This window comes from Sciurus carolinensis, chromosome 2, assembly GCF_902686445.1.
Source record: "Sciurus carolinensis chromosome 2, mSciCar1.2, whole genome shotgun sequence".
NCBI classification, from domain to species: domain Eukaryota; kingdom Metazoa; phylum Chordata; class Mammalia; order Rodentia; family Sciuridae; genus Sciurus; species Sciurus carolinensis.
In genome coordinates this window covers 190,109,658-190,126,328 of record NC_062214.1, presented here as the reverse complement: position 1 = coordinate 190,126,328, position 16,671 = coordinate 190,109,658, and the positions used below count along the sequence as shown (strand labels likewise).

Below are 16,671 nucleotides of genomic sequence, written 5' to 3'. Positions count from 1 at the left end.
ATGTATATTTATATACACACATGTATATCAGTATGAACTTTGAATATAAAATTGGAATATCAAATCAAAGATGAACTGACAATTTCATAAATGGTGTTGGGAAAACTGACTTAAACATATATAGATATGAAAGCACTCCACACGTACCAAACTATATTCCAGATGGATGAGAAGTTAATTTAACAAACTGATCTCCCAGAAACATCTAAGAAAAATACAGTGCTGATATATCTGACAGCTAGTAGGAACAGCCTTTCCAGGCACCGTGTTAGCGGGCTTCCTGTCAGGGAGGAAGGCTTATTTGGGCTCAGTTTCAAAGGTTGCTTGGCACTATCCCTCTGGTAGAGCATCGAGGGGGGAGCCTGCGGCAGTGCAGAGCTGCTCACCTCACAGTAGCCAGAGAGAGGAAGATAGGAAGGGACTGGGGACAATACCCGCCCTTGAAGGGCATGTCCCCAGTGACCACTTCCTCCAAAAGTTTCCACTACCTCCCAATAGCCTGCTGAGTTATGAACCTGAAAACATGTCAGTGCACTGGTGAGGGCGGAGCTCTCTGAGCCAGTCGCCTCCCACGGGCACTCGGGAGCCCTGCGCATCAGGACCACATAAGCTCCAGTCCATGAGCCTCTGGGAAAGGTTTGAGATCCAAACCATCATGGACACATAAATACAAAAACAAAGTTAAAAAGTCAAACATAAACAATTTTACATAAATGCTGGGAATTTTCGTGTTAAAAAAACCAAAACAACAAAGACAAAAAAAACTTATTGATTAGGAAAAGATACTTCAATAGAAAAAAAAAGTCCAAGAACAAAAAAAGATAATTCATGTTGGGACTAATGACATGTTAACTAACTCAGGCTGACTCCTTACTCCCTGGCGAGTGAGCAAAATCAAGGCTCAAAGGCGGTTTCAAAGGTTCATGACGATAAACGGGACCACCGTCAGGGATTGGTTAACAACAGTTCCGCGAACGTGATCAGCTCGTGCTTGCCATATAGTCCAATGGGACTCTCGCCTGCGTGAACACCCCTGCCTTGCTGACCTTTAAGCCGATTGGTTCCCGCCTAGCTCCCACCCTACATAAAAGCTGTGGGATTTCCTCAATAAACGAGTTCCTGCTGTGACGGGTCTCCCTGATGTGTCTGATTGTCCTCCGCCTGGAGGGCTGGGAGCGGGCGATCAGTCGGCCTTACCTATCCTGATCTGACCTTGTTGGGGAGGGTCGCCTTCCCTTGCTGCTGGTCGAGAAGGGCAAGGGGGCTTAAGACTCCGACAAATTCACAAAATAAAGACTGCATAAGTCCCCAAAACTTAAAAATGATTTAATGGCTTAGCCTCCCTCAATTAGTAAGAAAAAGAAATGTAAGTTGAAACAAGTCACCATTTTTAATTCTTTTTTTTTTTTTTGTAGTGCTGGGGATCAAACCCAGAGCCTTAGTGCTTGCGAGGTGAGCACCCTACCAACTGAGCTATCCCCTCAGCCCCATTTTTAATTTCTTAAAGCAACTAAGATCACTCTTTTCCCCAATGCTGGGGATGAAACCCAGGGCTTCAAGCCTCCTAGGTGAGTACTCCACCACTGAGCTCACCCAGCCAACAAAAGCTTTTACAAATGACAAAGCTAATTGTTGATGAGGGGTAGAAAAATATAGATCTGCACACCTACTTCTGAGAGAGTGTAAACTAATATGCTAATTTTGGAGAGCAACTTATGGGTATCAAATGCATTTTATTTATTTATTTTTGGTACCAGGGATTGAAGCCAGGGGCACTTAACCACTGAGCCACATCCCCAGACCCCTCTTTTTTTTATGTTTTATTTTGAGACAGAGTCTGGCTAAGTTGCTTAGGGCCTCACTAAGTTGCCTAGGCTGGCTTTGAACTTGCCATCCTCCTGCCTCAGCCTCCAGAGCCACTGGATAACAGGTTAACAGGCGTGAGCTACCATAACCTGGCTTGAAGGGCCTTTTCTGACCCAGTAATTCTACCTCTGAGAATATATTATTAGAAAATATTGATAGTTTCTAAGAGCAAAATTAGGAGGAATCTGGACCCTTAGGAAGGGAGGCCAATGCGTTGAACTGTAGAACATTCACAGGACAGAATATCTGATGATAATTATATATCGCGCTGAGTTCTGAGACTACAAATATGTGAGACTGCACAGAGGTCAGTGGGGGTGGGGGAATGGCACAAAAGAGCACGCGAGAAGCAGGGTGGGTAATAAAATAGTCTGTGTACCAGCCGGTGGTTCCAGAACTCTACACGGTTGTCCAAAGTCATAGAAGTGTGTATAAAGGGATGACGTTTATTTTGTGCAAATTAGACCTCAGTGCACTTGACTTTCAAACATCTTGTCCCAACTAGATACAAGAGCAATTTGCAAGTTAAATTTCGTTTTTCTCCTAAGTTTTCTTTTTTTTTTTTTTATTGTAAACAAATGTGATACATGTTGTTTCTCTGTTTGTACATAGCGTAAAGGCATACCATTTGTGTAATCATAAATTTACATAGGGTGATGTTGGTTGATTCATTCTGTTATTTTTCCCTTCCCCCCACCCCTTCCACCCCACTTTTCCCTCTATACAGTCCTTCCTTCCCCCATTCTTGCCCCCCTCCCTAACCCTCACTCTAACTCTAAAACTAACCCCTCCCACGCCCCATTATGTATCATCATCCACTTACCAGCGAGATCATTCTTCCTTTGTTTTTTTGAGATTGGCTTATCTCACTTAGCATGATATTCTCCAATTTCATCCATTTGCCTGCAAATGCCATAATTTTATCATTCTTTATGGCTGAGTAATATTCCATTGTATATATATGCCACAGTTTCTTTATCCATTCATCAACTGAAGGGCATCTAGGTTGGTTCCACAATCTGGCTATGGTGAATTGAGCAGCTAAAAGTTTTCGATTTTATTTTGTTAGGCTTTTGCAGCAAATATTTAATTCTGTTGCGAGGCAGAGGGAGGTTACGACTGGGAAGTACGCCCACCTGCTACAGTTTTCAGGCGCTTCGGAGCTCTTTTCTTTGGTAGCTCCTTGGAGCAAGGAGAAAGCCACCCACCGGAAGCACCTGTAGCAAGTGAGCCAGTGGTGAGCAGGTGCGCGGGGCGCGGGATCCAGCGCTTCGCCCGGGTTGCCGGGCTGCGAGGGCGGGCCTTGACCCGGACGGTTCGCTGGGAAGCAACGCCCCACAGAGTTTTGTCATTTCCTGAGCACAGCTGGGACAAGGACTGCCTCATCATGCTGAGTGAGTCTCCCTTCCCCACCGGGCTGGCAGGCTGGGCCAGGGGTCCCCCTCCCCAACCCCGGCCCACGAAGCCGGAGGAGCAGCCTAGTTGCCTGGCTCTGTCAATCACCCGGCTAACTCGCTCTCCCCGCCCCTTTTTCTAGAACGGGCGGCTGCAGCTGCCATCGGAGGAGGTTTGTTTCCTGGCCCCGGGCTGCTGGGAGACTGGAGACGCGGCGCCGCAGGGGTTAAGGGCGCTGGCTCCCACCCGCTCACCGTCCACACCCCGAGTTACCTGGCCGAAGCCTGGGGCAGAAAGTAGCGCTTGCAATACCCCAGGGGAAAAGTTACCGGGTTCCGCCTGAGTCTCCTGTAGCCCTTATATGTCGTGAGCCTATAGGGCAGGTGAGGGCGATTGCTGCTGAAAACTATGGTGGTTAATCGCACGCGCACCTCCGAGGCTCAGTGAAGGATAGTGACTTCCTCAGCGTCACACAGCAGGTTAAAGACAAAACCAGGCTACGCCTGATCCTCCTACAACTTCGTCGCCCCTCCTGGCTCCAAGCTACCCCCATCTCCCTTACCGTGGGTCCCTGTCCAAGTTGTCCTCTCCCAAATGTTCAGAGCAGACCGGCCCCAGAAACCGTCAAGGAATTCCTAAGGGGTCCCTCCCGCGACCCCACCCCACCCAGCTCTTCTCCCCAACAGCACTGGCCGTGGGCGCTGTGCCCGTGGTGCTCAACGTAGTGGGCTTCACCGGGGCGGGAATCGCAGCCTCTTCCCTAGCTGCCAAGATGATGTCGGCTGCAGCCATAGCCAACGGGGGTGGAGTCGCCGCAGGCAGCCTGGTGGCGACTCTGCAGTCGGTGGGTAAGTGTCCTGGCAGGGACTAAAGCCCTTTGAGGAGCCAGCCCAGAAGCCTTGCCCCAAGGGATCCTCTGCTCTCCTTCTCTTCTGGCTTCTGGCTGGCTGCAGTGCCTGGGTCCCCAGACTCCCTGCTCCTCTCCTGCTCACTGTCCCCACCTCTGGTTTGGATGGGAGTGGAGAGGAGCTGGGTAGGGAGAAAAGGGAAGGAACCTTGGCCCAAGGGACATGATGCCTAGACTCTGGGTTCAGCCTCCCCAACTCTGACCCTGGGTGGCCTGGGCTGGTACGCTGCCCTCTCTGGGTCTTGGTGGCCAGTGTAAAGTGGGGAATCTTCAGCTTTCTGGTCTGTCTGTGTGTGGATGGTGCCCCTTTCCTCTGTCTCTCAGTTCCCATGGATTCACTCTGTCTTCTCTCAGCCACCTCCTGGATCCTCTGTCAAAGCAGAGCCCTGGGGATTCAGGAAGTGGAGGGACCAGGGGCTTTCTGGACCTCGGGCTCTACCCGCACCCTGTGCTCACCCTCTCTCTCTCCCAGGGGCAGCTGGGCTCTCCACCTCATCCAACATCCTCCTGGCCTCTGTCGGGTCTGCTTTTGGTGCCTGGTTGGGAGGTTCAAAAGAGACTACACCTCCTCCCCCAGCTGAACCCAAGACTGAAGAGGAGCAACCAGGAGAAAACGTACCCCAAGTTGAATCTCCAAACACCCCACTCGAATCAGAGGAAGATGAGAAATAAAGATCCATACTGATGTGCTGCCCGTCTTTGTTCCTCTTGGCTCTTTCTGGGGAGTTGTGAAACCCCCACCCCTGCACACCCTGCGAAATCACCCTCCCTTCAACTAGATCCTGCCTCCTACTGTTCCTACCACCTCCCATTAATTTGCCATCAGATTATGAATCCATCAGTGGATTAATCCACTGCTGAGGTCAGAACCCTCCTGATCCAATCACTTCCCAGGGCATTGAACTTTCCTGCACTGGGGACCAAGCCGTCAACACTGCGCCTTAGGGGGATATTTCAGATCCAAGCCATTACAGCTGGGACACACAGTGGACCCCTGACCGTGGTGCCCTCAGTCCTTCCTCAGTAATGGCAGTAGACACCCGGGATGAGCAAGACATCGTCTTTTCCTTGCCTGTCCTCTGTCCTGTCCAGAGGTCAACAAGCAAACTCCCAGGGAAATACAAAGTGCTGAGTGTTGGGCTCTGGGTACCTCAGGGGAGGGAGACTGAATCAAGAATGGCGACCATAGCATCCCAAAAATAGAAAGGGAGACTGAAATTCACCATGACACTCTGGATCCCTGACCATGCCCTCACCAGACCCTGCAGTCTTTGTCCACGTAACAGATACTGCAGTGGACAGGTCCACACTGACCCCAGGAGTCTGATGTCAGGAAGAGCTAGTATTCACATGAATGAGTGTAACAGGGGACACCCTGTTCAGGGCAGTGATGGTGTGTTAGTCAGGTTTTTGTCATTGTGACCAAAATACCTACAGCAACAACTTAGAAGAAACATTTATTTCAGGCTTACAGTTTCAGAGATTCTGCCTGTGGTCAGTGACTCTATTTCTTGGGGCTCAAGATGAGGGAGAACGTCATGGCGGAAGGGCGTGGAGGAGGAACGCTGTCTGCTCAGGTGGTCAGGAAGCAGAGAGGGAGTGTGTGTACCTCCCCAGGGCACGCCCCCAGTGACTAACACCCTCCAGCCAGGCCCTGCCTGCCCTCAGCTAGCACCCAGGAATTCATTCCCAGTATTAACTCATCCAATGGGTTAGTCCACAGATTGGCTTACAGCTCTTATAATCTAATCATTTCACCTCTGAACATTCCTGCATTGTCTGTGAGCTTATTGGGGGACACCTCCTCTCCCAAACATAACAGATGGGTTCTGGGATCTCATAACAGAGGAGACAGGGATAACTGGAGGGACTTCCTGGAGGAAAGACAAATGGTTGGTCATCAAAAGGCACACGCAAGTCAGGCAGAGGAGGTTAGAGGCATAGGTAAGGTGTGCTGGGGAACGAGGTCCCAGCTGCTGAGAGGGAGAGTAGGAGAAAGATAAGTAATTAGGTGTTTCCATGGCAACAACGGTGGGCAGCAAATACCCACAAGAAGCCTGCCAGTGGCGGGGGACATCTAGGCAGCCCTGGGATGCACAGATCTTAGAGGGAGGCAGGTCTGGACTAGATGACCTCCGCCCGACCCAGGCCTGCATGGGCCTTTCTTGTCCCTGCTGCACTCCACCTCCAGCCCTCTGCCCAGGGCAGGCTGCGAGTGTCTGGGGGCTGGTCCCTCAGGAATACCCCTCAACCAGTGATGGGTGGGAATGAGCGCATACACTCCCCTTGGATGAGATGACCGGAGGCCCATAGTGGGATGGACCCCAGCTGCCCGCAGAGCAGACTCCCTCACTAGGAGATGCTCTGTGGTTGCCTTCCCGTCCCCGTCTCACTTCCGTTTCCCCCAATGATGCTTCCTGGGCTCACGTCCCAAATAGACTACTTGCTCTCAAATCCTGTCCCCAGGTCTCAGTCTGTGTCCCCAGGACACAGTCCTCCCACTGCTCAGTGCCCACGAACCATCCCATGGGACTGAGCACAACATCAGACTGTTCCTGAAATCCTGCTAGGACCAGCATCCCGAGGAGCAGCTGTCCTGGCATGTGCGCAAGGAAGCAGTTCTCAGAGAACACTGGTTTGTCCTGTTGAGATGTATGTGAGAAAGGGACCCAGTGGCCTTCAAGATAGTAATTATCTGGACATTCAAGTCCAGGACTTCGTGTTCCCTTAACTTGGCTGGGTTCTTGGGACAGAAAGGAGCATTTCCAGGACAGGTTACTGGACTTCTTTTCTTCAGGGAGGACCCACCCACCAAGTAGATCATTTCCAGCCTATGGCGAGATGCCAACTCCAACAGCAGCAGCAGTATATTCAAATGACCTTAGATTGTTTCTTGCAAGTTCTTTAACAACATCCAAAACACAGGCCCAGCAGCCTTGCCTTTCTTGGAATGACTGGAGGATCTGGCCTGCTGAGTCACGGGCAGTGGCTTGACCACAGTACGTATCTTTCAAATGTCATCCATCTGGACCCTCTTGTTCCAGCTCTTTGGGTGTTCCTCCTGGGTACTTAGGGTGACCCAGAGGTATCTCAGAAGTTTCCGGGGGATTCAGGAGGACAGAGGGAAAGGTTCCAAGACCCAGAAGCCCTTTTTGGCCCTCCCCCAGTCTAAGTGCTCTGGAAATCATGCCACCTCCACAGGCATCTCTCCTGGGCCCTACACCTCCCTCTGGGCAGGACCCCTTTCTGTGCCCACTGTAGTCCACGAAGTGGAGCAGCCCCTGTGGGCCTTCCCAAGCCTTGTGGTGGGTGGGAAAGCAGAGCTGAAGCTGCAGCACCGTCTGAGGGTGAGTCCTATAGCAATCAATGGCTGCCACGGGGGCACTGGGGTGGGGGTGGGAGGAACAGAAGGGGGTAGTTCACACCACCGCCCTTGCAGGGAGACTGCCCATATGTGGGATGTCGGTGGCAGGCTCTGCCACAGGGATATTCTTGTGGGTCCAGGGACAACACTGTGATCAGTCTGAGCCTCCACAGGGCAGCCCCCTTGCTGGGTGTCGGAATGGGAGCCTTGGTCTCCAGAGCTGGTGAGGTCCCCAGAAGAGTCCCCTCAGGCACAGCCCTGCTGTTGCTCTAGTTGTTGTCTTGCCTCTTTTGATTTGGTCTTGAGCTCTCACTCCCTGGAGAGCAGCTATAAACTCTAGACCTTCCCTGATGGAACTCCAGGGATGGGTCAGTGGTGTGCACCATGAACTTTTCATGGGATACTTCTTTTTTGGGACTGGGGATTGAACCCAGAGATGCTTAACCACTGAGCCACACCCCCAGCCCTTTTAAAATACTTCATTTAGAGACAGGGCCTTGCTAAGTTGCTGAGGCTGGCTTTGAACTTGTGATCCTCCTGCCTCTGGAACCACTTGGATTACAGGCATGTCCAACCATGCCCAGTTTATGGGATTCTTCTTTATCCAAGAGGATAGCTACTTAATGTCTAAGTGTGCAAACTATGACCAATGTTCCCCTTACAGGAGACTCGTTCACACTGGCAGAAGTCCTTGTGGCTCCTGTGTCCAGTTTCTCCAAATGGCCCCTCTCTGGCAGAGCCCTGACCCTGGGAGAGTTAGGTTGGGGTGGGGTCAGCTGTGAGACGAGGAGGCAGCTCAACACAACTCATGAAGTGACAGAAGCAGCTTGTTACTCACAGGTCCAGAGCGGAGAGGGCAGCCTGCCTCATAGGGCCATGGGACCAGAGAGCCACCTGGCACCCATACGCTCAGCCAGTAGGTGGAAGCAAGAGGCGAAAGCAAGGGTCCCTTGGGCCAGTGTCTTTAATGGGTCCAGGGCACAGCCAAGCAGGCTTCCCCTGGGGAGTCCTAACAGGTGGGGCTAGAGCAAGCAGGTGCGAGTTGCGTGGAGTCACTCTGATTGAGAGGTCATCCCTGTGGCAATTCTGCACAGTCCCTACAAGGTGTGATGGCTAGTGGGGTGAATCAGGCAGGTGGTATCCAGCTACCCTGTAGGGAGGTGGTCACCAGGAGGTGGTGGTATAAGGCAGATGGACCACCTTGAGGAACGCGAGGGAGGTGGAGGACGGGAAATCGTGTCAAGGGTGACCGAATCCTGCTTCTGGCAGGGCAATGTCCAACTTGCTGCCCAAATCCTAGGAGTGTAGGTGAAGAGTGAGGGTCTTCACACTTAATTTGGAAGCTTTCATTTTTTAGTATAATGCTCCTGCTCTCTGTTGTACCTGGTACTCTCTGGTCCAGAGACCAACCTCTCCAAAGATACCAGCCTCAGTGACCTGCAGGGAGGACACCCTCAGGGTCTGCCTGCTTCTTAAACAGCCTTGCCACCAGCTCTCTTGCTGTCAACCTACCTGCATGCCAAGTCCCGGAGGCAGAGGTCACTCCAGTGGCTGAACTGCACGGGGTCCTATGGGGCAAAGTTCTGTCTTTACCAACAACTGAGATTCAGCTTTCGTGGTACTGCTGAATAGGATCCCTCGTCCACATCTTTTCTGACTCCTAAAATTTTGTTACATCATCTCCTTTTTCCTTTCCTTGTCCTTAAAGGTCAGGCCTTCTTTAATCCCTGACAGTTATTTTAGTGCTCTTTGGAGAGGGAGGAGCAGTCAGAGCATCCCTTTCTGTTTGGTTGACTCTCCTCTTGTTTGGAATCAGAAGATTCCTTGGTGTTCTTCAGGGTGTGTGCTTTGCTTGCAGTAAGAGACACCCTATTGGATTGCACAAGAGAAGCTGCTTTCTCTGCTGCCATGTCCCCTCCAGTCTGGGAGGGGACCAGGCTCCCATAGCCCTGCTGGTGGGCCTCCCTCAACGTGCTGCTGTCCTCTCCAGTGTAGGAGGCTCGCTGCCCCTGCAGCTGAGCCCACAGGAGGGGACAAAGGGCAGAGCTGGCCCTCCCTGCAGCCGCACACCCAGCAAGCTGATTCTGCTCCTCTCTCACTGGCCAGAACTCAGTCCCTGAGCACATCTGGTTTAGTCAGCTTTTTCACCACCAGGACCAAAAGACCTGACAAGAACAATTTTAGAGGAGGAAAAGTCTATTTGGGGCTCACACTTCCAGAGGTCTCTGTCCATAGGTCTCCATTCCCTGGAGCTGAGGTGAGGCAGAACATCGTGGCAGAAGAGTATGGAAGAGGAAAGCAGCCTAGGCCACCAGGGAGATGGCCGCCAGACACCGAGGGGCTGCTGAGTGCAAGGACAGGAGGCTCCGAGGGAAGTGGCTCCTCACAGACCCACCCCACCAAACACCCACCCCAGCTGGGATGTGGGAAGTCATTTAGTTCAATTCCCCATTTAGAGAAGGACAAACTGAGGTCCAGGAGGAGTGACCTGCCCAGAGTGACTCGCACGTCAGTAGCAGGGCAGGGGACAGCTCCTGTCTTCACACGTAGGTTCATTCCTGCTCAGCACACGCCCACATGTGGCAGGGCAGGAACTGAGCCTCACGCGTCCCCTCCCCACCTCATGTCAGAGAGGCCCCTGCCTGGCCCTTCCCACCCACCTTGGAAGCAGGAGGCGAGGCTCAGGTCAGGTTGAAACAACTCGCTTTATTCCCAAGAAATGTGTGCATTGGCGCACTGACCCTCCAGGACTGGCCTTCCCTGGGTCAGGCTGCGGGGCAGTATCGCCTCTTCCTGTAGCCCTCTCCTCGGCAGGCTTGGCAGGAACTATTACAAGCCCACTATGCTGGCCACAAGGGCAGACCCAGCAGTGCCCAGGTTGATTTTGGATGACAGGGACAGTCCAGCTGCTCCTGGAAAAAGGCAGAGGGTAAGCAGAGCAGTGTGGGCCAGGGCAGCTCTGAAGGACAAAACTGCAGGATCAGGGATGCCAGGGCTCCTCAGGAGGGCCTGAGGCCTGGCCACCCCACAGCACTCCGTTTCCTCTCTGTCTGGGGGAGAGGCTGCTGCCAGCAGTTGCCCAGTAGGGTGGACTCCAGTGATGACTCAACCGGAAGCTGCCTCTCTCAGCATGGAGGAAGGCTGAGCCCCAAGTGGGAGGAGATGCCCCAAGTAACCAGGCCTGAACCCAGCAGCTCCAGCCAGGACTCCCGTCCCCTCAGAGAAACACGAGGGAAGTGGAGGGTGAGGAAGGACTGAGCCTGAGGGCCACAAGTGAGAACCGGGACCTGGGCTGGGTCCTCCGCGGCTCCTGTGCTCCTACTTCCCCTCCCCAGGAAGCCCTGAACGCTTACCCACTGACTGCAGAGTCGACACCAGGCTGCCCGCGGGGACTCCGCCCCCATTGGCAAGGGCAGTGATGGACATCATTTTGGCCGCCAGCGAGGAGGCGGCGATTCCTGTCCCAGTGAAGCCCATGGCACCCAGCACCACAGGAACAGTGCTCACAGCTATGACTGTGGGGAGAGAAGCCGGATGTGGGTGGGTCCAGGGGAAGGGACTCCCTGCACCCTGGGCCAAGCCTGGGGCCTCGTAGGGTCTGTAGCTCTGAGCTTGGAAGAGACCACAGGCAAGGCCAGCAGAGGCGGGGAAAGCGGGGGAAGGACTGGGGGCCACCAGGACAGGGATCTGCTATGGGGTGCCCAGGCCTCGGGCCCTCCTGAAGAGCCCTGGCATCTCTGACTGGGCCCTGGGTGTGGGGGCAGGGGGGACTTGAACCCCTTCACTGCAGGCTTACCTCCACCAGTCACGACGACAGCAGCCTTGACTAGAAACGGAAAGAACACCCTGTGAGGACCCACATTGCCATCCCCTCCCCTCCCCTGCCAAAGGCTCGCTGTGGGGAGGTGCTGCCCACGTTGGGCTCCCAGGAAGGAATGGCCCCCTGCCTGCCCCTCCCTGCTTTTCTCAGAGAAGTGGGATTTCTGCAGAAGGTGCAGATTGGTGGAGAGTCTTAGGCCAGAGACTGAGGACCTGTCCTGAGTGTGTTTTCCCACCCTGGTCAAGAGTGATCTTGGAACAGGGGTTTAGGGTCCTGGTTCTCCCTGGTTTGCTTGACAGGCAAGTGAAGGTTAAGCTCTGAGTGACCACAGGGGTATCCTCTGCACCCAGGAACCAGGTTGAAAGGCATTTGCTGCTCAACTTTATTGGCAGGCAGGGCAGGTGATGCCAGGCCCACTGGCAGCTTGGCACCCTGGGCTCCGATACATGGATGGAAGGCCCACAGGAAGCAGGTGCTGCCATCTCATGGCCTACCTACTGTCTCAACCAATAGTTGTGTGTGTGTGGCTGGCCCTTTCTCCTGGGTATTCAGAACTTGGCCTGCCTGAGGCTTCCCCACCCACCACCTGCTGTTGGAATATCTCTGAGCTTCTGTTCTACTTCCTGTCCCAGGCTCTGAAGGTTTCCTCCCACCCTTCCTTCCTGCCCAGCAGGACAGGACACAGGGACAATGGTAAATGGTTGTCCCTTGGTAAATAAGGCACAGTATTAACTTCCTCTAGGGTTATTAGTAGAATTAAATGAATTGACAAATGTCAAGTGCTAGATTTAGCAACTAAACCATAAAAACACTTAATAAAATTTAACCGATCTTGTTATTTTAATCTTATGAACCCCTTCACCATGAGCTGAGGCTTCGTCTGCATTTCTGACAGCAGAAAGGAACGCTGGTGTGCTCCAGGCCCTGACCTTCCCTTCACCCTTCTCCACGATGCACTGGGAGCCCAACAAGCGGTATCTATTATTCAGAGCCAGTTACCTCCAATTGGAGCAGCAGCCAAGGTGACAGCAGAGGACCCTGACAGGAGGGAGCCAACATTCAGTGACCCCAGCAAGGGTCCAACAGTGGATGCCACAGGGGCCAGCACAGCCTGGGATAACAGCGTGGCTCCTGGGGAAGAGCAGAGGTCAGAGGTTGGGGAAGGTATCAGAGGCTGCATCCCCATCAACCCATGCTGTTTGTGCTGGTGGAAGGGTCCCTGGGTGTCCACCAAGGAGACAGAAAGGTACCGGGCAGTGGATACACCCAGATGAACACTTGGCAGCAGATAGACGCTCCCCTGAGGACACTAATGGATCTCAAGGAGAGTTCTCAGTGCGGAAAAACAAATCCAGTAGAATGACATACAACACACTGTCCTGTGTGTAACTCAAACACATGCTGACGGAAACTACGCCCGTTCTGCAAAGGTCCACGGGACTGTTGGCTAGCACGCAGCAAGAAGGAGGTGGGGGAGGGACGAGGAAGGGAGGGAGCTTACAGGGAGGCCCAAGTCTAGACAGAGAAGGAGACTTAGGAAGCACCTAGCGCTAGCCCTTGGGGACCCAAACCCCCTCAGGCCCACAGTCAGCATCTTGCCTCTCTCAGGCCCTTTTCTGAGAGGATGCCAGGGGGACATATGGATGGGGTGGGAGCCAAGGACTCTTTGAGGACAGGATCTGCACCCTCCCCAGCTGTCCTCTCACCCCCCAGCAGCTGCCCCTTCCAGGAATACTTACCTTGAGATGAAAGGCCAGCCAGGAGGGTGCCAGAGGCTACGCCGCCAGCTTTGGCCATGGTCACTGTCGATGTTATCTGAGTGACCAGGGAGGAGGCCAGCATGCTTGCTGAGGTAAGAGCCATGCTGTAGAGCAGAAAGTTTCTACTGGACCAAACCTGCTGAGAGGGGAGATCTTTGGTGGAAAGACGGAAACCCCAGAACTGACTTCCTGTCCATTGTCCTGAAAAATCTGAAGGGCTCTGGGATGGGTAGGGCAGCTGCTGTGAACTGGTGGGAACAGTGGACCTGAAGGGCCTTGGGGTTACCAAAGGACCCATGCTACGGTATTTTGTTTCTTCCTGTGGGCTGCTTTCTTCCTCAAGAGAAGCCCACTGCACACTTAGCCACTTCTGGGTTTCCTTTAAATCTCCATAGAGCAATTTCAAAAGCACCAAAATTTGGAAATCCTAACTAGTCACATAACTAAGGTACAAACAGCAGCGAGGTACTGTGGGTGCTGCCTGCCCTGTGATCTCACTATAATGAGAAACCGGGTCCTGTCCCCACCTTAGGGATGGGAAGACAGGATGCAGCGGGAGCGGGTGAGGGTGTGCTCCAGGCAGAGGTCTCCTTGGCAGAGCAGGAGCAGCCAGGTCCAGGAGCTTCCCACTCAGCTCGTCTTGCCTAGTGCTCTTCCTCCTCACTTACCTCTCCCGGTGCCCACTTTACCTTCCACCACCCTGGAGGCTGCGGCAAGTCAGGGCAATGATGGCTCAAGTCACTGCTCTCCCAACACCCAACTTTCTAAAAATAATCCGATGCCTTATTTTGTTCTCATTTTTAATTGGTACCTTGTCGTGACAGTGGGATTTGCTGTGACATATTCATACATGCACATATCAGAGTTCGGTCAATTTCATTCCTTCATTTTCCCTTCCCTCTTCCCTCCCCGCATCCCCTTCCTCTATTCCGATTGCAGCTTCCCTGATGAAAAAAGTGTCTGTGTGAGAGTGGGTGCCCGCTGGCCTCCCCCCTGCGCCCCGAGGGCCTTGAGGTTGGGGACCACAGCGAGAGCAGTCCCTGCCCACCCGCTGCCTTACCTGGTAAAGGAATGTCCTGAGACTGTGGAACAGACCCCAGTATTTATCTTTCTTTGAAAGTCCAACCCCAATCCTGAGGAAGCCCCTCCTGGCTGCAGGGCACACCCAGTGATGGGGGTGGCCAAGAGCTAGGTTTCACTTTCCTAGGAAACAGAAACTGTGAGGAGGTCAAAATGGAATTTGGCAACCGTGAAAAGCCAGCTTCCTTATGTGGACAATGGAAACCAAAAAGCTACCCCTGGCCCAGATAGGAGTCAATAAAACCAGAATTACAACAGATCTCTGACTAGAAATTATAACATTTCTGTAGGAAGGTTAGCTGTCATCCCAGTTTTGGCTAAACTGTGATCAAATTCATTTTTCTTTCCCTTTTGATGTCTTGTGTGTGTGTGTACCAGGGCTTGAACCAGTGTGTGTGTGTGTGTGTGTGTGTGTGTGTGTGTGTACCAGGGGTGCTTAACCATTGAGCCACAGCCCCAGACCTTTTTTATATTTTATTTAGGGACAGGGCCTTGCTACATTGCTGAGCCTGGCTTTAAATTTGTGATCTTCCTGCCTTAGCCTCCTGAGCTGTTGGGATTACAGAAGTCCACCACCATGCCCAGTTTTATATTGTTTTTGATAACAAAGATAAACCCATACCTGAGATAAGATCTTCCCAGAGACTGCAACATGTTCTTGGTTCTTGTGTCTTCACACGAGAGGGTTTCAAGTAAGGCACTAGGCTTAGCAAAAGTATAGCAACATTTACTAGAAGAAAATGAAGAAGTCAGGGGTGGGGGAAGTACCCACAGAGGGAGAGGTGGGTCCTCTCAGACTTACATCCCAGATCTTAGTGGGGTGGAGGGAGACTTAGAAGGTTTCACCCAAGTATCACCTCTGGGCTCTGGACTGACAGTCTATTCTAGATAACAATCTAAGGGCAACTCTTAGTCATCTTGCCTGGCTGACAGGTCCTAATTGGAACCAGTTGGGCAAAACTTATGGTGGGGAGCTATGATCAGCAATGCATTCCTAGCCTGCATTCCTAGCCTGGAAATCTCTGGTTATGTTTTTGTGTGGGGTCATGTCTTAGCAATTAGGCCCTGCTGAACAAACATATCTTTGGCCTCCCCTGGACTTAGCTATTTTTCTCCAGTTGTAAGAGGACTCGTTTACAAGGGCTGAGATCAGGCAAGGGTCCTGAAATAGCTGTCTTGGCCTGCCAGGACAACTGAGGCAACACTGTCGATTGACTGACCTGCTTTGTACTGAGTATTTTCTCAGACTCCTGACTCCCTGCTCATGTCTAACAGCTACCGAACAGATTTCTCTCATTTCTGATGTGAAAGGTGACTAAATCCAGTTCACTGGGATCCCAGTAGTCTCTGGTCTGGGATCCAGTAACAAAATGAGAGACCCCATTCTCCTCCATTTTCCAGCTGGGATTTGGTCACTGTATCAATCATTGTGGGTTAACTATGTCATTTTAAAAATACTTATATTATCATGGATCTGTGGTAATGACTTTTAAGAATCACTGTTTGCAACATATTATAGAAATACTGCTTTTTTCCCCCAGAGTTTATTTTTTTATTGACAGTCTTTGAAGGGCAATAACGCTTGAGATATTTTGTCTTCTTAAACATTTTATTTTACAATGCCTGTTCAAGATTAAATTATTGCTTCATAATTGAAAGATAGGGAGAGAGAGAGAGAGAGAGAGAGAGAGAGAGAGAGAGAGAGAGAGAGAGAGAAAAGATTGATTCTTGTCAAGTAATTATATTAGTCTCTCTGGGGAGGAAGGTATCAAAAAAACTAGAGCAACTATAAAGGTTCACAGAATAAATTAACTTCTTGTAATATCCTTTTCCTTGTGCCCCACTGTTCTCAGCTTTGAGATATATGTTGAACTTTCTCCAGGACAGAAAATATGCACATAAGTATTCGTAATTGCTAAAAGATAGGAGCCACCCAAGTGTCCACTGACGGAGGAATTAGGTGAGCAAGATGGGGCTATACATACATGGATCTTACAGTCTCAAAAAGGAAGGAAGTTTTGTCACATGCTGTAACACAGATAGGCCTTGGGGACACTATACTAAGTGAAATAAATCAGTCACAAAAAGATAAACACTGTAGAATTAATTCCACTGATGTGAGATACCTAGAGAGTAGTCAAATTCATACAGGCAGAAGGGAGGATGGTGGATCCCAGGGGCTGGGAGATAGGGGAGAGGGGAGTTGATATCTCATGGGTATGGAGTTTCAGATTTGTGAGATAAGAAAATGCTAGAGATCTTGTTCATAACAATGTGAGCGAATATGCTTGAATACTACAGAGCTGCACAATGAAAAATTATTAGGAAGGTAATTTTTTTTGTGTTTTTTTTTTTTACTTCAATATAAAGGGGGGCATGAAAGAGACATCAAATTTTACTGAGCTTACTCTGCTATAGGTTGATGTTACATGTCCCCCAAAGATCCATATGTGAAGACTTGGTCCCCAGAATGGCAGGG

General features: G+C 51.5%; 2 protein-coding genes across 3 annotated transcripts; one reads left to right on the top strand and one right to left on the bottom strand.

The window, feature by feature from the left end:
• The first annotated feature begins 2,983 nt into the window (after positions 1–2,983).
• LOC124977453 (interferon alpha-inducible protein 27-like protein 2) lies at positions 2,984–4,853 on the top strand. 2 transcript variants are annotated; one of them, XM_047541010.1, is made up of 4 exons: positions 2,984–3,260; positions 3,404–3,433; positions 3,948–4,109; positions 4,641–4,853. In XM_047541010.1, the coding sequence occupies exons 1-4, from the start codon at positions 3,254–3,256 to the stop codon at positions 4,838–4,840; spliced, it is 399 nt and encodes a 132-aa protein (XP_047396966.1). In that variant the 5' UTR covers positions 2,984–3,253; the 3' UTR covers positions 4,841–4,853. The 2 variants fall into 2 exon arrangements, with proteins under 2 accessions (XP_047396966.1, XP_047396965.1); XM_047541009.1 differs by lacking the exon at positions 3,404–3,433 and having other exon boundaries at positions 3,149–3,260.
• Positions 4,854–10,218: 5,365 nt separating this feature from the next.
• On the bottom strand, positions 10,219–13,941 carry LOC124977964 (interferon alpha-inducible protein 27, mitochondrial-like). Its single transcript, XM_047541912.1, has 6 exons — positions 13,924–13,941; positions 13,092–13,251; positions 12,352–12,483; positions 11,329–11,358; positions 10,886–11,047; positions 10,219–10,444 (listed from the first exon to the last, which is right to left on the bottom strand). The coding sequence occupies exons 2-6, from the start codon at positions 13,213–13,215 to the stop codon at positions 10,362–10,364; spliced, it is 531 nt and encodes a 176-aa protein (XP_047397868.1). The 5' UTR covers positions 13,216–13,251; positions 13,924–13,941; the 3' UTR covers positions 10,219–10,361.
• Between the last annotated feature and the right edge of the window lie 2,730 nt (positions 13,942–16,671).

Excerpts from the sequence above, each read along its gene's own strand:
- LOC124977453 (XM_047541010.1), top strand. Across the intron at positions 3,434-3,947 it reads TGCAGCTGCCATCGGAGGAG|CACTGGCCGTGGGCGCTGTG; the intron begins GTTTGTTTCCTG and ends TCTCCCCAACAG. Across the intron at positions 4,110-4,640 it reads GGCGACTCTGCAGTCGGTGG|GGGCAGCTGGGCTCTCCACC; the intron begins GTAAGTGTCCTG and ends TCTCTCTCCCAG.
- LOC124977964 (XM_047541912.1), bottom strand. The coding sequence starts at position 13,215 with ATGGCTCTTACCTCAGCAAGCATGCTGGCCTCCTCCCTGGTCACTCAG. Across the intron at positions 12,484-13,091 it reads GGCTGGCCTTTCATCTCAAG|GAGCCACGCTGTTATCCCAG; the intron begins GTAAGTATTCCT and ends GCTCTTCCCCAG. Across the intron at positions 11,048-11,328 it reads TGTCGTCGTGACTGGTGGAG|TCATAGCTGTGAGCACTGTT; the intron begins GTAAGCCTGCAG and ends CTCTCCCCACAG.